Source organism: Sesamum indicum, linkage group LG8 (genome assembly GCF_026168435.1).
Source record: "Sesamum indicum cultivar Baizhima isolate 11 linkage group LG8, ASM2616843v1, whole genome shotgun sequence".
Lineage (NCBI taxonomy): Eukaryota > Viridiplantae > Streptophyta > Magnoliopsida > Lamiales > Pedaliaceae > Sesamum > Sesamum indicum.
In genome coordinates, this window is record NC_142664.1 from 19,872,692 (window position 1) to 19,894,867 (window position 22,176).

At 35.9% G+C, this 22,176-nt stretch overlaps 2 protein-coding genes across 2 annotated transcripts; one reads left to right on the plus strand and one right to left on the minus strand.

Moving 5' to 3' along the window:
- Window positions 1-2,324: 2,324 nt before the first annotated feature.
- Window positions 2,325-11,943, minus strand: EMB25 (DEAD/DEAH box helicase). Its single transcript, XM_011088146.3, has 16 exons — window positions 11,343-11,943; window positions 10,080-10,255; window positions 9,884-9,997; window positions 9,409-9,517; window positions 9,250-9,336; window positions 8,677-8,795; window positions 7,826-7,973; window positions 7,143-7,742; window positions 6,790-7,068; window positions 6,480-6,686; window positions 5,646-6,002; window positions 4,240-4,476; window positions 3,360-3,580; window positions 3,072-3,171; window positions 2,850-2,996; window positions 2,325-2,680 (listed from the first exon to the last, which is right to left on the minus strand). The coding sequence occupies exons 1-16, from the start codon at window positions 11,856-11,858 to the stop codon at window positions 2,582-2,584; spliced, it is 3,516 nt and encodes a 1,171-aa protein (XP_011086448.1). The 5' UTR covers window positions 11,859-11,943; the 3' UTR covers window positions 2,325-2,581.
- Window positions 11,944-14,959: 3,016 nt separating this feature from the next.
- LOC105168190 (pyruvate dehydrogenase complex E1 alpha subunit) lies at window positions 14,960-20,411 on the plus strand. The gene is made up of 8 exons (XM_011088147.3): window positions 14,960-15,819; window positions 16,494-16,573; window positions 17,781-17,858; window positions 18,698-18,793; window positions 18,875-18,946; window positions 19,149-19,202; window positions 19,304-19,369; window positions 20,037-20,411. The coding sequence occupies exons 1-8, from the start codon at window positions 15,129-15,131 to the stop codon at window positions 20,079-20,081; spliced, it is 1,182 nt and encodes a 393-aa protein (XP_011086449.1). The 5' UTR covers window positions 14,960-15,128; the 3' UTR covers window positions 20,082-20,411.
- Window positions 20,412-22,176: the final 1,765 nt, after the last annotated feature.

Below are 22,176 nucleotides of genomic sequence, written 5' to 3' on the forward strand. Positions count from 1 at the left end.
AGTTATCTTCTCACGAATTTTGCGATCAGATAGAATCTGCTTCCGACGAAAACCAGTACACTTTAGGGAGAGACTACGATTGAAAGCAGGAGCCTATGAAAAGAAATAAAATCAATACACGAGCAAAAATCAATATGCGAAGGGAGGAAATGAAGATCACCTGCATTAGAACATGGGCGTGGTGTTCCTTGAGACGAGTGTGCGGAGTTTTCAGAAGTGCAGCTTGATCGCAAGACAAACAACAAGCATTATACAGTTCCCACGAATCTTGCTCGGCGTTAGTGCACAGTACCGAGCTGTTATTTGAAATAGGCCAATCGAGAACTAACTTGTCACCCTCATTTCTACAGTTTGACTAGCAAGAGTTAATCATATCACCCTCCAGCCCCCCTTATTTTGTTATAGGTTCTGGTTTCGAAGCGCTCCAATCGCAGTGGAAGGGCCACTCTTGGCTTGAAGGGGGTCGAATGAAGATGAACTTTTCCCTCCAATGACCCATATTGGATTTTAACGTATTTAAATCTAAAATCCTTGCAGGCAGACAAGTATAAAAAAAGAACCCTAGCGCCTAACCTCTTCAAGGTCATGAAGGAATATAGCGACCAAAAATTATCGAAGCTAAGCTCGTGGTGGAGAGCTCGCATTATTATGATAAAAAGAATGATGTGACTGATGGAGTTAGGGGATAATTGCATGGGATAGATCTAGACCACGAAGTATACTGGCTACAGGGATGGCTAAGGGAAGACACAAGCTAGCCTCAAAATGTAAAAGAGAAAAAGGGCAAAATCCTTGAGGATGATGATGCATGCAATCAAAAAACCTAGGAACTATTATTTCATAATCATGAGAAATTAAGTATCTCTCTCGGATACGATAAGTAGGAATTTTTATAGTACTAGTAACACTGGCCCAAGGATTCTTATTTAACATTTCTTGGTATTTAACATGTGTATGGATTTCCTCGCGAGTTGCTACTCCTAAGGAAGATCTAAGTTTGCTAATCTTAGAGGGACCTGCCATGTTACCAGGTTGAGGAGCATCGTGAATAACTACATACCCAGATTGAGGAGAGGTCGCTGACGACCCAGAAGAGGAATCGGAACTAGAGTTGAAGTCAAAGGAAAACTTGAGTACCTTATGGGTGGTGATCGAGATCGAGACATATGGGAATGCGAACTCGTGCGGAGAACTCTGACAGCGACGGTCAAAATTCAAAATGACCCATATTATAGAGGATGTGCATGAAAAGGAACGCCAAGCAGATTCCCTAGATGTGGACACGTGTATCAAAACTAATGGATGCGATAGCTCGGGCTAAAGGTAACGACTGTTCCACTTCTCCTAGTGCAAATTCTTACACTAGAAGAAGTGGGGGAGTAATAATAGGGATAATACCCATTTATCAAGGAAAAAGAACAATATACCCCCATTTGGGGCAAAATTATGAAAAATACCACAAGATCCGCGCAGGTGGCTATGGGTCGGGTCGTTGGACTTTACCAGCTTCGACAAGCCGGTGAACAGACCTAAAAGATGTGTTTGTTGTATCATCATATGATCTCCGACAACGCTTCCTTCAAGATTACGCTACGTGGCCCACTTAGCACTGTAGGCTTGAGCCTATAATACTCCCATTTCTGAATATTAGGGGTATGTTATATTTATTGCTTTCGACCTCTTAATTACTTGAGATCATTTCCTTGCATCTCGAACTTGAAGTCGTACTAATTTGAGCATTGGGGTCTTAATTGGGGATGCACCCAACGAGCCTCACCTTCTTATTTCTTCTCATGGCCTATTTAGATATTTGAGAGGAATACAACGAGTTCATGACATACTCGAAAAGATCGCATATTTCTACACGAATCATATATATTAGGTTTATGATGCCACATTAGCAGGGTTAATTAAATTTTTAATTAGATTGGTCACTGCCGCACTTAACTATTTATTAAGGAGAAGACTCCTAAAGTAAGTGTTATGATTGCAAATATGTTTTTGTTTATACTTACTTCTTTCAACAACAAAAAGCTATTTTTTCCTGATTCATTAGTCTTGTTAATAATTTTTTTATTTGTACACATTTTGTTAGTTTTGTAATCAATTATTCATTTTATTTTTTTGACTCAAGTAAATAAAAGTATGATAAAACTTTAAATTTGTGCTTCAATTACTTGACGCTGAGTCCCAAGTAAATCTTTAAATGATGTTCGTAAGTTTTTGTGTGCCTACTTCATTTGGTGTGTCTCTGTATTTGGTTCATTTGCTTGCATTGGATTACAACATCGCTGATAATACGTAACCAAATTTGTAACAGAAGATTAAGGCGTAACCAAAATTGTAATCGATAAATGTTATCATTAAATTACATGATGTAGCCCAGATGATTAGCTTCACTTTGGAAACAATGATATTCCTTTATCTGCTATACAAATATTGGTATCTTACTTACATTGCTTTGAATAAATAAAACTAGTTCTCTTATCAGAAGAGAACAAAAAATATTGTATACCTTACGGTATATAAGAATTTGGAAGTTAATACCAGTGGATTCGGCAATCGTTTGGAGGTAAAACTTTCATCCTACTAACTCACTTATGGGTGGTCGGTCCATGACGCTGGATGCTTTCACTGCATTGCTCTGCAGCAGTGGGTCAATATCAGGCAGTTTAGGTACCTGCAATCGGTTAAAAGGACAAGCATGAGGAGAAGTTGGAGATGAGATGTGCGGAAATATAAAGAGTACAATTGAGAGTTCTTGATAGTTTAATAGGAAACATAAACTAGAAGGCGTTTAGGGTGATCAAATTACTACAGGGCATGCGTAAATCAACAAACATGCCTACCTGTGCTAATAGGTCAATTGTTCGTCGTAAAAGACGAGCTAAATCTCCTTCATCCATGGCACAATCCATCATAATCTCTCTCCAAGTTAGACCAGAAGCCCAGGCTTCAACCATGCCTGAGAATTGGCTATCCAAGCAGCACGGGATCTACATGAAAACGCATATTTCAGTTTAATTATGCAACAGAATTGCATGTAATTCCCTTCAGTCCATTAACAATACCTTCACCCCATGTTTTTCCTGGAGTTGTAAAAGTGAGCTCCTTTGTTCCTCCAAAAAGGCTATCGTATTCATAACAGTAGTGGAGGCTTCATATATATAGCTGCCAAGAGAAACGAGAAAATGCTTAGCATCTTATAATTGGAGGTTGGAGTATTTGTTTTGTTCACCAAATGTGCGGTTAAGTAATATAACTCTTAGTAAGTGGAACTTCAGAGCAAATCTAACATTACTGATTACCCTATAGAAATTGGGAAAAGAAAACTACTAACAAAAAATAACTACATGTACCTATTATTTTTCCACGGCCGAACTTTAATTCCTTCAGAAACTAGACTTCCACAAACAGCAGCAAGCTGTGCAGGTTTCAAATTAAAGAGAATTTTATTTCGAAGAACCATTGCTAGCCAGAGTTCGTTCTCTCCTCGAATTGCAGCAGCAGTTTCACCCAGGGGAAATATAACATGGGAGTTGATATCCAATGCCCTAACTTCACGTATGACATTGCTGATCTGGTAGACAATAGAAATTGGTTGGCATTAATTCAGGTCAAAAGGCAGATGAGAATTTGTTGAAGTACCCGAATCAGCACTGTTCAGAACAACTGGTTTTTTTCTTTCCTAAATATCAATGTTTTCACCTAATCATTATATCCCATCAAAATGATTACAAACCCACTTCCAAGCTGATCAAATATAGGAGGTCGAAATTCTTTCTAACACATAATGGTTGACACCCTGTGCTGTGACTTAGTGTGCGAAAACATATTTGTACACACCGACATGGACTGATGTTGACATATATATATATATATGGATATATGTGTATGAAACAAAGAGAATGTAAAATGCAGAAATCTTGAAGTAGAAACTCAGACTAAGAGTCAGCAAAAGGAAATTGTCTTTTGGATCTTAGAAGACTCGATTTACTTTGCAATATAAAAATTTCTATTCAAGCTTGGAAAAATTTGGAAAGCAGTAGGAAGAAAAATCTGAATTTGAAACAGAAATCAGAACAAAGGAGAGTTCTCACAAAACATGATCAGAACGTCCACATTATGGAAACTACTGAGCCAACTTTAAAACAATGTTTCAGCTTCATATGCCGGATTTACTTATAAACAGTAATGGCCATCCTATATGGGAAAGTTCGATTATGTGTTTGCAATTACCTGCAGAAACTCCTTCCAGCCAGATGGTTCAATCTGCTCAATACGAGTGATCAAACGTCGTGATCTAGTCTTCAATCTCCTTATCTTCTCTTCAGTAAACTTAGCAACATCTATAATCTTCTTATATTCTCTGAAGCCTTCTGTACGTGCTATCTTTTTCTTCAGACGTGAAACCTTGTTTCTTTGGTCCTTGTAGCATTCCACAACATTTTGATATGTTTCAGAGAACTCCAAAACCTAATAAGAGAACACAGAGAAACAATTGTGAACTGTATGAGAGATTGAAACTACAAATAAACCCAAATACAATTAACCATTGATTTCACTGACATGTTACAATTCCAACATACAGCTTAGAGTGACAAACTTCCCTTGCAATTTATAAAGTACAAAGGTCAGCGGCCATTCAATGGCATTGTAGAAAACGTAAGATTGTGGCTCAAGAATGAATGAGATACTCCATGTTTGAATAATATGGAACCCAAACTTGTGTTTCTATATCACACCAATGTGCCAATCATGAGGCTAAAATATATAAGTATGGCGATTGAGACCATGAAAAGAAAATCATAGAGAAATATGAGTGAAGCCTGCTGATTTGTGCTCTTTAACAAGTAATATACCAACAAGTGTGAAATGACTTTTATAATCCAATCTCATTTCTTGTTCCACAATGAACAGAGAATAGTGAGATAGGAGGGAGGGAGGAGGGGTTAGAGAAAGAGTGAGGAGATGTGAGCTTCGACTTTTAGAAGAGCTGTAGCACCTTAGAGCATCAAGATAAATAAAGTAATAAACTTGCACGTCACTGTTTGAAAATGATTTTTGGCATAACGAAAATGATAATCAAGAGACATTCTACTGGGGAATAAATGATGAGGTAAAAAAATATATCACAAAGAAAATTCTTAGATGGGTTACAGAATACAAGAATACAATTAAACTATTTCATATCACACTGATTTTTCCAGGTACAACTCTTTTCCGCTGCTTTCTTATGTAAATATATGTATTTGATATACATAGCAAAGTAAGGTGGCACTGGGTCACTATAATAGGTGGATATTAAGGGTTTGGGACTTTGAGGCACCTTTTCTGGGCCCAACAATCGATAATGATCCGTTAGTGAACAGCTGGAAACCGCATGCCACATATCTGATAAAAATATGATGTGGATTACCCAGATCTTGTCAGAGAAATAAATTGCATATTTTTCCCTTTGCTTCAGGAAAATATTCAAGATAATTAGTGTGTTTCCACCTAGCCTGTTCCCCTATTTAAATTAAACGCTTTTGCGCTGCTTTGCCAAAGTCATGTTGGCGCACATTTACATACTAAGCAGTTAGAGCAAAATATTATGTGTTAAGAAAAAACACGAAAGGAAATGTACCAGTTACCAGGATTACCTCATCATCTTTAGAAAGACTACTCAACACTGGCACATTTAGACTCCAAGACCACGTTTCAAGAGATCCTTCCATGGACCAAAGACCACCAAGTTCTGATTCCGCAACCTTTTGCCACTGCACATCTTCCTTGTCAAGCAGAATTGTCATTATTTCACGAGGCAAAGCATCCCCCGGAGCCAAGGCAACATTGGGAAACCCAGTTTTGTAGACTGTTTTTATCCACTTCTCTGTGAAAAGGTACCAAGAGTTATCTGAACCGAGAGCTACATGGTAAGATGGCTCAACGGCATGTCCAGACTTAGCATCGCTTGAAAAAATGTCATCATTTAGTGCAAAAGAATCAGATTCATGAACCTGCAGGTGAGGTGGAAACATATTAGAAAATAGATCTCAACAAAGAGAACGAAATGCAACCAAATCATTCCAAAAAAACTTAATACTCTTTCACTCTAACTTGCAATATCATGCACTGATACCGAACTTCATTGGGTTACACCTACAAGGGAAAACGTATGCTTCATTGCAAATGATAATACAGAACTAACACTGATTTCTTCAATTTTCATCAGCTGTAGAAACCTTTTTCAGGATATTCACCCTGTGAAAAACAGTAAAGAAAAAAGCTAAAACTGGATACAGGCAAACATTGAAAACGCAGACAGAGGCATAATGTGCTAGAGAATGTCTTAACGTAAATGCCTGCACTCAAAGGACCCAGGCTGTATACAGCTGACACAGGCCAGGGCAACATGCATTTTTGTAATTAATGACAAAACTATAGATTTCCAAGTTAATAGAAATGGAGAAGAAGGATGAACAGGCCAAGCTTACCGTATTTTTTACTTTTGAAGAGTTCAAAGAATCAACCTTCCCCAGATAAACAGCAGGAATTTGATGTTGAACACCATCTGAACCAGTATGCTGCAGGCACATAAAAGGTAAATGCCCATTTCCAAGCTCCTCGAGTAAAGGCTTTAAAGAAAAAATTCTCTCAAGTTCCATCCTTCTCCGAAGTTCAGTCCGAACCCGTTTTTCTGCCTGAGAAGAAAACTTTAATTAGATCATGCAGAATAAGGATATATGAATCACAACCATTCCGCAGCGGTCTTCAACTTAAGAAAATAATGAGCAAGTGAAATACCCTTAGTTCTTCCTGAAGATCAGCAATCTCCTTGTAAGCTGATTGCGACAAAAGCTTCCTGCTCTTCTTATCAATAGCTTCATCAGTAATTTCTGAAGCCAGTATTTGTATTTCATTTTGTATTCTAGCAAGTTCCTCTTTTGCAGCAAGCATGACATTGCTCCCTACATAATTTCCAAAACTTTGCTCAACCAACTTCCTTGCTTCTTCGAGTGTCCGTCCAGAGCGTGAGACATTTGAGTCATCTGATGCGGATGAGCTACTTGTAACTTTTGCCCCCTGCATATGATATTAGTGAGATCTTTATAAATCAAGATAAGTACACCTTAAAAGCCGAAGGATTAAGACCATACTGCAAGTAGATTAAGCACCATCCCATATGAAGCTGTAAACTGTGACACTAGAGGTTCAAGTCCAGAAAAGAGAACTTTGCAGCATTCTTCAGCCCCTTCGTATGGAGTCTGAACAAGAACAACATGACCCCTTTCATCAATGCCTCTACGGCCAGCACGTCCTGCCATTTGGAGCAGTTCATTTGAATTCAAAAGAGTACGGCCAGTTTCAGTCCTTTTGCTTAGAGATGAAATAACAGCTGTTCTTGCAGGCATGTTGATTCCAGCAGCAAGAGTTTCCGTGGCAAAAACAACCTTCACAAGCCCCCTTTGAAAAAGTTCTTCAATAAATGACTTCCAAAGGGGAAGACAACCAGCATGGTGTGCAGCAACACCTCGAAGGAGGCCTTTTGCAGAGGACTCCCTTACAGCATCAGGATATTGAATGCGAAACCTCTTTAGCGCCAGCTCTACTTCAGTTATCTCGCAGTCATCCAATAGCTGGCACTCTTCAAGATACTTAACAGCCGCATCACAACCTTTTCTGCTAAAGATGAACCATACTGCTGGAAGCATATCTCTTCCTTTCAGATGCCACAATGTATCTATAACTTGAGGGACCTATAAAAAGAAAAAAAAATTGGAAAAATGGTTTTGATTGAAATATAGTTTCAATTGAAAGATCAATAAGCATCAGCTCATACTTGTGAACGACGAATAGAGTTCATGTCATTCCTTGAAAGTGTAGGCACGTCAAGCTGATGTTTTCTTGATTTTCTTCTTCTAGACCCCTCATCCTTGTAAGGACTAGTTCCTGATGAATCAAGTTGTAACTGGTTGAGAGATAGCTTCCTGTCTCAGCGAAAGATGTAAGAAAGTTTATCAGAAAACAATTCAGGGTGCATGGAGTTCAACCCATGATAGGTGGTCAATAAGTTAGCATTCGACTTACATTAACATAATGATCCAGATGTAAGAAAAATCCCAACTAAGCTCACTTCAGGTCTCTCTTTTCTTAAAGAGAAGACCTGGAAAGACTTTCTTATAGCTACTACTAGAATCTAGCTTCCAAAATAGGATCTTTAAATTCCTGATGGTAAATGCTAATCGAAAAGTTCTGAAACAGTTCACTTTACAAGAGCCTACTTGTTCCAACATCAAAAGATGGAATCTAAAGAAAAAAGAAAGCAAATTTATCAATCAGGGAGCTGCCCTTAGAATAAAAATATCCTCGATACCGAAGTTCACTGCAACCTCAAACACAACGACAGAAAGTTCAATTCATTGTGAGAAGAGGTCAGACCACAAACTCTAGAATGTGGGTTATAAACTTTTGCTTCATTTTAACAGCCCTGAATACTTTCTAGGGTCTCTACGATGGTAAGGGGAGCAGTTTACCATAATGAAATGAAGGGCATCTTGTGAAAAATTTTACAACCATGTAGACTGGTCCTGCCGTCCAGTATTTACCAGTAAATTGGTTCCGTATAGACAATGAAGGAGAACATCAGAGCCTATTATTATAAAAGGAGTTAATCCAGTTATAGAGAATCACCTGTTCATGCCAGTGCCTTTCTCATCAAGAAGTGGTAATAGTGCTGTCTTTGTCGAAAAGTGCCAAGTCAATGGAACTGGACGCTTTGATGATGTTACTAACTCAGTTTTCCCGTGAATCTTGAAGCATCACAAAGGAACAGAGGATTAGAAACAGAACAAAAAAGAGCAAGAAATAAAAGATACAGAAAGAGAGGAGAACAAAGATGGGTAATGAATGCCCATTCATCCATGGTATAGTTCTTTAAAGCAACATTGCTATAATAATCAAAACACAAGGTCAGAATTGTCAGATTAGTAAAGTATAATGACAAAAACAAAGAAAACATAATCAAACTACACATACAAACAAATTGGAACATAAAGGTGCTTTCAAATTTTTTGCTAACACCACAATGAAAAAAGATGGCACTCAATGATACTTAAGTTCACACTTTTTAATCAAAATCAAGATCTAAAGCCAACATTGGTAGCCGGATATTGAACAGTCTCAATCCATAAAATTCCAAGGACTTCAGGAAAGTTCCTTTCTATGCACCAAAGCTGCGTTACAGGGCAACAGTAGAAGCAGTACCTGGCCAATCCAACCTGCCAACTCATCTGGGTTTGCAACAGTTGCTGACAGACAGATAAGTTGCACTTCTTTAGGACAATAAATTACCTACATAAGCACCAATTAATAACATATGCAAATGCATAAACTTTCATTTTCTGTAGGTCCAGAACTACTCACAATCTCCTCCCAAACTGTACCCCGAGATATGTCACTCAAGTAATGTACTTCATCCAAAATAATCACGTCCACATGGGCAAGTGCACTTTCAGAGGAAGCCATTCCAACACTGAATGACAAACTTATGAATTAGAACTAGAAACAAAAACCAGGCTCATTTATGTAAAGCCAAAAAGAAAAAGAAAACAAAGGATCAAACGCTTGATGAGATATCAAATACTCACAAAATGCAACAGCATAAAGATTTAATTACTAAAGAGTAGCATGTAGAAAATAATGCAGAAGAAAACTATGAAACAAATCATATTAAGAGCAAGATAAGTCTTCCAAGGTTGAGGAGTTAGCTATTGGCTTACCAATATCAACAATATACAAGAACAAATTTGTAAACACAAACTTCCATACTATCCCTTCAAGTACGAATTTGAGTGCCCAACAAAAGATAAAAAGAAAAGCCATCAAGTTCTACAATCACCTTTGATACAGCATGTTGCGCAAAATCTCTGTGGTCATTATCAAAATTTGAGCATCTTTATTAACTGCAGAATCTCCAGTAAGAAGCCCAACATTACTATCACCAAATGTCTCACTGCGAAAACAATGCATAACAATTGTACTTAGAAATACCTAAGTTTTATCACTAACAACTCCATGAAACCAATATTCCTTACCGGAAATCGCGAAATTTCTGATTCGACAAAGCTTTGAGAGGAGTAGTGTAAAACAATCTCCTTCCACGGGCTACAGTGGCGACTGCTGCAGATTCAGCAATCAAAGTTTTGCCACTACTAGTTGGTGCAGAAACTACAACTGAAGAACCTCGCAAAAATGCTTGAATAGCCAGTCGCTGGAAAACGCAAAAATAGAAATTTCACAATATCAACGTGCATTGAACAAGTTGTGATACTCATTTAATCCCTAACTTACAGATATATAATTTTAAGAAAACTTGGAGCAATTTGCTACTATCCTCCTTGGTATTCCATCAAAGTACAACTCCAGCATACCGTACCTTAGATTTTTGAATGCATACTTGCTCCACAAGTCTGACTTTCCTCATACACTCACAAGCTAGAAGATCTTATGTACCTCATTGTTAATAACTGTGCATTAGTTTCCAGAAGGGCCCTTGGGTTAGAATTTCCCAAGGACTAATTGGTTCAGATTAATGACTGAAGCTGATACCTTATCTTATGTGGACTTTTCAGTCAAAACTACATACTCAGGCCCAATGAATGATCTCATGTTGATCCACATATGTATCGAAAAGCATAACATGCACGTTATTTGAAATTTGGTCAGAAAGTCGTCCAATCAATTAACTCACTACCTATATTTGTTCATTACGTACTTATACTGCTCTCAGATTTCTCATAATCAATACTTATAAACACAACCGAGCTGCAGTTCTGCATGACTTCAAATTAGGAGCTACTAATCTGTTCATTCACGGGATTATGTGCTCGACATGCAGACATCTACCAGCACTTGGGATCTGCTATCTAGTGGCAGAAAGTAATATTGAAACTCAGAAACAGTGAAAAAGGTTTTCCTTCCAAACGAAATGAGAACCAAGTTGTAAGAGAAAATAAAATGTAGATGAAAGATCATGACATGAAAACTAGACAAATGTATAAAGTAATTTATGTCTCTCATAATGAAATCGATACCCCCATCTCATTCGGGGTCTAACTCTCCTTAAAAGTTATTCAAGCAGACATTCTCATGTACTATTTTCTTCACCAAATTCCAGAGCGCCAAAGATAGCCTCGGACATTTGCTCAAACACGTAATTCGCTAATGAAACTTAGGACAACCCAAATACATGATTAATAGTGCTATACACTAGAGTTCCTTCACCAAGAAAAGAAACACTAAGTCGAAGCGAATCACAAATTCAACTTATTCCTAAAGTTCGGAGCACCAAAAAATACCTGAAATTTATCAATTCTGAAGTTGTAAATGGAGGCCAGCTCCTCGACATCAATGATCTCCTCACCAAACTCCCGCACTTCATTCCTAATCCTCTCCACTCTCTGCCACTTCAACTCCTCAAATCTCGAATCATTGCCACTAACACCAAACTTCTCACCAATACCGTCACTGTCCTCCGAAACGCCGTCATCGTCTTCCTCCTCCTCCTCCTCTCCTTCACTGTCTCCACCGATTTCACCTGAAACAGCGCCGTACTCTTCCGCCGCGACATCATCCTCATCGTCTTCCTCATCAGATTCCGCTTCGTTTTCATCTTCGGAGAGTTGAGAAGACGATTCAATAGGGAAAATTGAGTTTGGAAACTTGTAGGCAGCTGCGAAGTGAGAGTGGTTCCTGGCGTGGAAGAACTGGAATCGGAGAAATGGTTTGAGCAGAGGAAGCGGCGAGAGTTTGTCGGTGCTGTGTACTGTGAAAGGAGAGTAAGAAAGAGAGGAGAGAACAGAGAAGGCAGTCATGGCGGGAGAGGATTTGAGCAGCACTTCTTCTTTCTACTGTTCAACTTAGATACTTTGCTCTCTCTACAGATAATTCTCGCCAGTTTTCAGCTTGGTTTGATGAATGTTTGTGATAATACAAATTTGCCCTTCAAATATTCCATCTTCCAATACTAATTCTGAAAATTCTTACCCAAACTCAATTTAGTCAATCAAACAATTACAAAATAAAATTATCACGTCATTGATCGCTTTCATTCAATTGTACTTCAATCAAATCACAATTATATTACATTGATCATATAATTGATTAAAATTCAACTAAATCCCATCTGAATTATAATTTCCCTACTAACTTAAATTTAATATTATTGTTTTTTTTCATGTAAAAGTGATAATTATATAATTAAATCAATCTATAAATTTTGATTTATATATTAATATAATTGTTGACACTAAAATATTTTTGAATAAATTACAAATTATAAGTGCAAATATATTGGCTAAAAACTAATATTTTCAATTAAAATTCATAATAAATTCGGGGAGTTACATATATTCAAGATAATAAAGTTTACAATTAGTCCGAATTAAATTTGGGCCTAACGCTCCTTGATAAATCGATCCAAAATAAATATAAATTTTCTTTTTATATTTTCATTGGCTAATTAGGTCGAAGTATATTCGATGGTTCAAGTACAGCCTTTTAACTAACAGATTCATATCGAAGTCTATGATGGTCAAGCCCAAATTACCTAATCCCATGCACATCTTCTATACTAATTTAAAAAAGAAGACAAAACTCCATTTTTACTCACAATAGCCACTTTCGCCCGTAGTTTCCACGAACATGATATGATTAAGTGTAAATTTAAATAAATACATTTTTAATTAGAGTATATACAATTTACATACGCACAAATTCTTATGCTCTAATTCATTTTTGAACTAATATATCATTATTTATAGTATAGCAAATCCACTGGATATAAAATTTACTAATGACTCATAAGATAGAACAACAAAAACGACATTTAGAAATTGTTAATGTCAGCAAATTCGATGAATTTTGATTAACGGCTGGGCCTATTTGTTAGACGAAAGCAAATCTCAAGAATGTTACATGTAATCTTACAAATCACGAGATATCTACGTGTAATTACACCAACATCAATAAAGAAGAGTGTAATTATTCTTTAATATATATTATTTATCTATCTATTAAGAGAGAGCACCTATTTAGTGTCTCTCACTTTTTTTATATTTAATTTTTATCTAACTTCCCACCCACATTATCTTTCTATAGTTATCTTTTAAAAATTTCGTCCATCTTTTTTTTGTCGTTGTTTTTTTTATGAATTTGATATTAACTTGTTATTTTGTATTATTACATAATAACATTTTATTTTTAATAATATTTATAATAGTTGCACATATATAAAGCGCGCCGCAAATTACTAATATACATAAAAGTCGAAGTTGTATGATACGCATTGTTCACAAAATAGGTAATTTAGCCCACAAACTCATATATGCCATTTATGAGTAAAGAGACGTACGGGGATAGTGATGCTTTTTTCACGCAACACTCGTGCTTATTACTAGTAAATCTTGTAAACAAATTAAACTAATATCTCAAGATCTTAGTAATTAACTTTATTTATAAAATGATACAAAAATAATTACTAAATGATTTTTATTTTTTAAGTTTTTTTGTTTCTAAATACAACCATACATTCCAAGTCAATTGTAAATAATAAGCTTGATTGATTTATAAATTTCAAAATTTATTTTCTCAGCGCAGCATCTTTGTAAAGATAAAATTATAAGGTTCACATGAAGTCAAAACGGATAATATATTTTGTAATGAAATACCGCTCGCCTTGTTGCATGAGGCCATGTACCAATCCCAAACCTTTCCACAATGTTTGGTTTTGTGTTTTGTCCCATTTTAGAGATGGGCCAAAACACAAAACTTTGTTTGTTTTTGTGTTTTGCACACCTTCACTAGGTGTGCAATTGTAATTTAATTTTTTTTATTACTTTTTTTTATTATTTTTTATTCTTCTCTTATCATAAATATATATATTATATTTCACTAACAAACAAAATACTATATATACATACACATATATATTACTAAATATATATATTAAAATGCATGATTTGACAATGAACAGTAACTCCTGTCTCCCAAATTTCAACATCAAACCTACACCACTTATTTTATATTATATCAAAACACAAATCCAAACATACCATCTATCTCAAAACACATACTTACTTATCTGTATTTTTTCTCTCTCTATCTCCAAAACACCAAAACAAAAACATCCAAAACATGAATCCAAACATAGTGTTCGTCTCCCACATTGTAGATGAAGACTTTGAGTAGCTCAAAAGCCTCCACGATGTCTCATCTCCTTACAAAGACGTATTTTCTAATTTTATATAAAATTAGAGCAGACAATATCACGAAAAGACATATGTTGCAACCAAATGCCTCCTCTCTGTACAGAGCCGCCTACCGTGAAGCTCTAACAAGGCGTCCCTCTATGAGTGACAATAGCTCGCACAAATTACAAACTCAAGCTCCCACATATAGACCTTGAGACGTATACAACCGGCCATGTCATTTTCAACAGAAAACTTGAGTGGCTTATAAGTTTCAAAGTTTTAATGTTCTCTTCTTCATAGTGTTGCATCTTTTCAAAACAAAATCGAATCGTGAGACCGGCATGGAGCCAATCAGATAATATTCTATAAGAGTTTAAATGACTTATAAACCTCAAAGTCCTAATACATCATCTTTGTAATGATGCGTTTTTTATAAACAAAATCAAAACGTGAAGCTGGTATTAAGCCTATTAGATAACATTCGTCCAATGAAGTAACGCCGCATTACTTTTTAATTTTCATAATAATATAAATACAATTATTATTACTAATTTGTTATATAATCATAATATTATTATCTATTTGAAATTTAATAGTAAAACATGGAATGTGGAAGATGGTTAGATAAATTTAGCAAGGTTGGTAGTAGGAGTAATAATTGACAGAAAATCTTTTGTTATCCGCACTCAACTGCTGACTTTCATTTTGTTCCATTTAGACCCCAACACTTGACATTATTTATATATTAGTGTTTTCCTTCCGAGTATTCTCTCGGCCGTTGTCACCTCTTCTTTCTCACTCACCAAACCAAACCACCGTATCTCGCCCTTTCGCCATCTCAACAGACGCATATTACGCCACCTACCCAGCAGTCAACCAAATCCAGCGCCACGAATGGCTCAGCTGACTCAACGCGCCGCCACCTTCCAGAGAACCCTCTCCGCCGCGGCCTTCTCGGTTTCCTCCACGCGCTGCCTCAACACCGCCTCGACCTCCCCAATTACTGTTGAGACCTCACTCCCGTTTACCGGTCACAAGATCGATCCCCCGTCCCGCTCAGTTGAGACCACCCCTCAGGAACTGCTCTCCTTCTTCAGGGACATGGCTCTAATGCGCCGCATGGAAATCGCTGCCGATTCGCTTTACAAGGCAAAACTTATCCGCGGATTTTGCCATCTCTACGACGGTCAGGAAGCTGTCGCCGTCGGGATGGAAGCTGCAATCACAAAAAAGGATTGCATAATCACCGCATATCGGGATCACTGTATCTTCTTGGGGCGTGGAGGGACGCTTTTGGAAGCGTTCGCGGAGCTTATGGGGAGAAAAGACGGGTGCTCAAAGGGGAAGGGAGGTTCGATGCATTTTTATAAGAAGGAAGGAGGGTTTTATGGCGGACATGGGATTGTTGGCGCGCAGGTTCCTTTGGGGTGTGGATTGGCTTTCGCACAGAAGTACAGCAAGGACGAGAATGTGACGTTCGCGATGTATGGCGATGGTGCTGCGAACCAGGGGCAGCTATTTGAGGCGTTGAATATGGCGGCGCTGTGGGATCTGCCTGCTATATTGGTCTGCGAGAATAATCACTGTAAGATGTTTGAAAAAAGTTTCAGAAAATCTGCATTTTCATTTGTATTGATTTGAAATGCATTTTCATCTCTAATGCTTTGAAATATTGAAAAGAAAAAGTTGTACGGATTCTATTGAAAATGAAGTATACAAGATTCAACTCCGTTGATCCTTGATTCTGGGTGTATACGAGAGAAATGCATTATTAACTGTGGTACTAATTCTGAGATATGTTTTAAATGCTGTTGTTATTTTCCTATATGTTAGTTACTGCAAGAAAAATCAGTGTAAGATGTTTGACTAATGCGAGCTTTTGCATTCTCTATTGATTTTTGAGTAAAAATGCTATGAGGATGAGTGCTTGATTTGTTTTGTACATTCAAAGTATGTTTTTGTAAATACTTTGTGCATGATTCAGCCTGATTGATAGAATTTTGTTACCTGGATGTGTTGTTAAACCCAATACTTGGATACATATGACATTCCACTTTTTTCCCTCACTTTCATTTGGGATAAGGAAGGAAATCATAAAGACTTTCTTAGTGATGCTCTAAAATCTTCAGTTCACGAAACTCAATTGATTAAAGTATATGCTGTCTGTATATGTTTGACATTGGAAGTAATTCTGGAGCACACAGATATAATTGTATGCGAGTTCAGACGTTTGATTTGCTTAATTGGATTGGCACACAGATGGAATGGGCACCGCAGAATGGAGGGCGGCGAAGAGTCCAGCATATTACAAGAGAGGAGATTATGTTCCAGGATTGAAGGTAAAATGGGATTTTCCCATTCTTATTTACACAATACCCTCTGGTCCAGTTTGACCAGGCATAGATTCTTAGTCAAAATCTGAGACGAGTAACTTATGTGTGCTTTTACAAGTGTTCTTAAAAGTAGTAGTTGAAGTTACTGATATTACATTATTGCTTTAATTGAGAGGAAAATTTTGAAAATTAAAGGAAATGGGGAAGTGTGAGTGGTAACATCTAGGACAAATGGAGCATGTATTCTATTCCAATTGCTGAAATGCTTTATGGGACGACTTAGGCTTGGAATAGACTGTTAGAGAGAATTAGTCCAAATTTTGTTTAGCTTGTGCTTAGGGCTATTTTCCTGTTGCCCTTTCTGCCATGCTATGCTGAAATTATACCTCTGCACATGCTAAAAAATGATGTGTGGTAAACCAATAAACCTTTTAACACCGGTTTTTTTCCCTCCTCCATGTCTGTTGGCGTTTCCTTAATTTCTATGACATATCCATAGAAGATCGATAATTTGGAGAAGGCAGGGGATGCAATAAGCTGATAATGAATTATTAAGCCTGAGTTTGGTATATTTTACTTCTATTTATTCTGTTGCTTTCTATTTTTTGAGAATCCAAAATGTTTTCTGGTTGTTTTGCGATTCTTCACTTCATGGAAGTTCAGTTCTAAAGGTATGAAAGTACTCTGCTACAACTGACACCAATTGGGAAAAAATACTTTTATCCTATTCTAGTTGTTGATTGCAGAATGTGTGACTTCATAAGGATGGTCTCCTATGAGATGGACTAATCCATTGGTATTTGAATAGCACCATCTTTTGCTTATGGTGATAAATGGACACCTCGAATACATGAATATAAAGTGACATTTGATGTCTGCCTCTATCACCTTTTTGAAAGCCACATTTGATGTCTGCCTCTATCACCTTTTCTGAACTTTACTTCTTGTATCCCCTGTATTTGTATTTAAACAGATTCGCACATGCAATCTGTGGAAGCAGTGCTAAGATCAGATCCGCCTTACAACCTAAATTATGTGTTATCTTGACTCTTGATGAAATGTTTTGTGAAAACAAGATAACCTATATGTTAAGCTGAAAGAATGTTGACTTTTGAAAGAAGTATTGTTGATATGAGGTGATAGAAAAGTTAGTTGTATCCTAAACACATAAATTTCTTTCTTTTTCTAATGAATTGCATATTTGTATCCACAGGTGGATGGTATGGATGCCCTCGCTGTGAAACAAGCTTGCAAGTTTGCAAAGGAGTATGCCCTCAAGAATGGACCAATTGTGAGTGCACGCATTAAGATTCTTCCAATTTTAATACATTTATGTACCTTTCATATGCCTTTTTCTGTAGTCCCCATGTAACTATTCACTTCTTTTATTGGGCTTTCACAAATATTTATTTCATATACCATGTTTAATACTGTTGGCACTGATACGCTCTATCAGGCCTAGAAGCCTAGAACAGAACAAAAGCTTTTCCTAGATTAATTTTGGCATATTTAGGGGAAAACAATAAAGCTTGCATGAGTCGACTAAATAATATGTGCTGCATTATTTCTGGTTTTGTTATGATGGGATCCACGAGCGTCTTCTTTTAAGGTTTATAAATTAATATGACATGTCTGAAACTTTTCATCAGGATGTCAAGACATAATGGTGTTAGTTAGATCTTGTCTGCTTGAAGTTTTAGCTTAGGAAAGAAGTACCATCCATCTTAATGTTCGAGGACTTGCTTACATAAGGAATGGTTGAACCAATCTGGTTCAACAGGTGGTTCTTCTGGATCATTTTACATTTTTAAAGAAAGTCCTTTTTTTAGTGCGCTTTTCCTTGTTGCTAAGCAAGTGAAATTGGAAAAGCAGATGACACATTGCAGATGAATATCATCTCTTTGTAAGCATTGCCATTTTCATTCATGAGTTATATAGCCATCCTTTATACTGCGCCGTATCTTTGTTGCTGAAGCTCCTGCACTCCATAGTCATTATATTTAATGGCCTTTCTCATTGATCTCAAGTGAGCAGGTGGCTCTGTCCTTTGACACTTAAATTAGAACTCTGTTGTATTTCTTCATTTTTACTATGTAATAAAACTAATATATACCCCTTGGTTCTGTTCAGATTCTCGAAATGGACACCTACAGGTATCATGGACACTCTATGTCTGATCCTGGAAGCACCTATCGTACGCGTGATGAGATTAGTGGTATCAGACAGGTAATATAGTTTGAATACCTCTCATGATTATAAGTATTGTACTCTTCATATTATGTGTTTGTTCAATTCTCCTCTCTACAGGAACGTGATCCTATTGAAAGAATCAGAAAGCTTATACTATCTCATGATCTAGCCACTGAAAAGGAACTGAAGGTAACATAATAATATCTCTTTTTTACTTCTGTGCCTGGAGGATCCAATTTCTCCGGAATCAGCTCTCCTTTTTGTTTCTTCTGTTGCATATTTATTGGTTTTCGATTGTGGACTTCCTAACTGAATGAATAGTTTGACTGAAGCTTTTCTGCTGAAGAATGAAATCATGGTGAGATTACGTACTGTTTTTGGTTTGTCTCAGGATACTGAGAAAGAAGTAAGGAAAGAGGTAGATGAAGCCATTGCACAAGCTAAGGTTAGAACTGCTTCATGCTCATGTTTATTCAGAATGGATCTACAATAGCACTTCATGGTATCTTGGTTTGTATGACGACATATATCCATCTGGTTCTGCAGGAGAGTCCCTTGCCTGATCCGTCAGAGCTTTTTACTAATGTATATGTCAAAGGCCTGGGGGTTGAGGTACAACTGCTTTTACCATCCTCATTTATTTTTTGGGAGACACTGAGAAGCTTAAGTGCTGACATTCGTCTTTTGCCTGTAAACTACTTGGCTAACTCTTTAATTTCATAGTTTGAGCTTCTGTATAGGGCATTTACTCTACAAACAGGACCGGGACGATATTATCTTGTCTCCCATGATCTGTTTTAGTTAAGGATGAGTCTACGAACTATAGATTTCACAGACCTCGTCTGGTTAGGCTGAAAAATAACTCCTTAAATTTGTGAAAAAATAAAATCTATTGCAATGTCAGAAGAAAAAAATGTATTCCGTTGAATGACCTGTAGCTTGACCACTCTGGATTATGGGAGAAAAGCCTGCTCTGGTCACATCTCGTCCACCTTCCTGCTTACATTCCATTTGTTTATGTTATGGCGTTTGTATTTCCTAATTTGGTTGATGCCTGCTTAGAAGTATTACACATAGTATAGCATAACACGGACTCTTGGTGACGAGGTGGGCCAAAGATTATAGCTTCCATTTCGAGATGTGATATGTGAATACTTAGTGTAAAAACATGTACTGTGATACTACTAACAATTGCTGCAAACAATGTCCTGCTGCTGATATTATTCTAAGTAGCAAGCCAATGTGGTTCGTCATTTAACTGAAACATGTATTACTGCAGGCATTTGGAGCAGACAGAAAAGAATTGAGAGCTGTGCTTCCATGAATAGGAAAAAACGTAAACACACCTTCCACCAGACCCGATTCATGGACCAACAGGCAATAAAAACAAAGAGAAGTTGAGACAATAAGAGCTTCTTTTGAGAATGTCGCTGAAGAAAGCTTCCTCAGTTTTGATTTTACTATTCTTTCCCGTTTACTCACTTTGTGCATGTCAGAAGATTTCTCTTTGCTGATACTGTAACAACATGTAATTTAAGTCTGTTTTGTTGGGAGGCTCAACTTTTGCTTGTATTGTTTGTTTCACTTTCTTACCCCACTGTAACTGATTTTGCAGTTTGGTGATTTCTGATTAGATTTGCACTCTTACTACAAAGGGCAATTTGTTTTAAAGTGTGACCAATTAAAATAGCAGCAAAAGGGTCATCTAATCTTTTGACGTAAGTATTGGATAATAATTATATAGTTTAGGGGGTAAATTACAGTTAAACATACGATTGGTATAAAATTTAGAACATGGGAGTAAATTGGCAAGTTTAAATATAGTAAGATTGTTTTACTCTCAAAACTAATCTTTATGTATCTAAATCTATATGTTAAGGTTCATGGCTCAGAAAAATTACTTTTTGTAGGCAATGTATATGGATTGATTAGAGTACTATACATTTACTTTTCTCTCCCACAAATTATCATTCTTTAACTAATTAGTTTTATCAATTATATATGAATAATATATATTCAAATTAATATATCTTATCATTCTTGGTAAGCAATTCATTTAACTTTCTTTTAATTTATTTAATTAACTAAATATAATAAAAAATTAAATTGTACATATATAGTGCTTCAGTTTCCAATTTTATTTATTCTTTCTATTCTGTAATCCAAAGTTAAAAATAGTGCAATTGGGCCAGGTATGTTTACATAGTTTTAGGTTTAACCTACCCAGATCTATTCTTAAAGAACAAAAAAGAAAAATCAAACACACACACAAGGGATACTTACATTTTTTTTTTTTTTTTTTTTGGGATTTGATATAATTATAAATAAACTTCATATGATTTGAAAAATTACGTCTAGTACATTCAATTGAAAAAACTGATTTGTTGCAAATCAGATAAATATTTCTATAACCAAATTATCCTATATATTTTCATGCATTAATGCATGAGATGATGTATATTCTCACCGTTATAAACATATTTTAGTTGGAAAAAAATTATTTGACATGCAATAAGTTTGTAATAAATGAATTGAGGGTAGATATTAATTTTTTTTTATTTATTTTTGTTAATATCAACAGATTTGGTAAATTTTGACTAATAGAGGAACTTATTTATTAAATGAAAGCAAACCTCATGAATGCTAAATATAATTTGGGCCTTGTGGGGTTTTCAGTACTATACTTATTTCTTGTTCCAAAGGCAAAAGTGCATTTTTTATCGCACTCAACATAATATCTTATATTTTTGGTTCTATAATTTATGAAATTATCATATTTATAATAGAGAATTATTATTTTTTATTTTATAGAATAAAAATTGTGACAGATTTAATTCGATTAGACAAAAATTATTATATTTTATGGTTCCAAATGCTATACTTTTTTAATCTTTGGACTAAATGAGCAAAAGTACAATTTTTTTGCTCTCCAATATACAAGAAATGTACGCTGTGTGAGTATTAGTCTATTCTAATGATAGCTAATGATCTATTATAATAGTATATATTATTCAATTATACATATTTGATATCAATAATTGGAATATACTGATTGTGATTATTAAAATTAACGATTTAACTATAAACAATTCACTAAAAAAAAAGCACAGCAAAACAACATCTTAAATATTTGCTTATATCTTTATAAAACACACAATTCAACATGCTTTAACTTATCTTTAATTATCATATAATAATATAAGGGTAAATTTATTATCCTTTCCTAAAATTGGTACAATAATAAATACAAATTTCGTTTAAAAATTTACAAATATCCCCTCATTTTAATGTTCATTCAATCTTTCTTTCCTTTTTTTTATGAACCCAACAAAATGACATTTTAAATTATGAATTATAATTTTATATATTTTTTATTATTTTAAATTATTTTTTATGGACTAATATACGATATGAATTAT

Coding starts and splice junctions, on each gene's coding strand:
- EMB25 (XM_011088146.3), bottom strand. CDS start 11,858: ATGACTGCCTTCTCTGTTCTCTCCTCTCTTTCTTACTCTCCTTTCACA. Junction 9,998..10,079: donor CAGAAATTTCGCGATTTCCG/GTAAGGAATATT, acceptor TTGTTTTCGCAG/TGAGACATTTGGTGATAGTA. Junction 2,681..2,849: donor CAATTGACCTATTAGCACAG/GTAGGCATGTTT, acceptor AACCGATTGCAG/GTACCTAAACTGCCTGATAT.
- LOC105168190 (XM_011088147.3), top strand. CDS start 15,129: ATGGCTCAGCTGACTCAACGCGCCGCCACCTTCCAGAGAACCCTCTCC. Junction 16,574..17,780: donor ATTATGTTCCAGGATTGAAG/GTAAAATGGGAT, acceptor TTGTATCCACAG/GTGGATGGTATGGATGCCCT. Junction 19,370..20,036: donor TCAAAGGCCTGGGGGTTGAG/GTACAACTGCTT, acceptor GTATTACTGCAG/GCATTTGGAGCAGACAGAAA.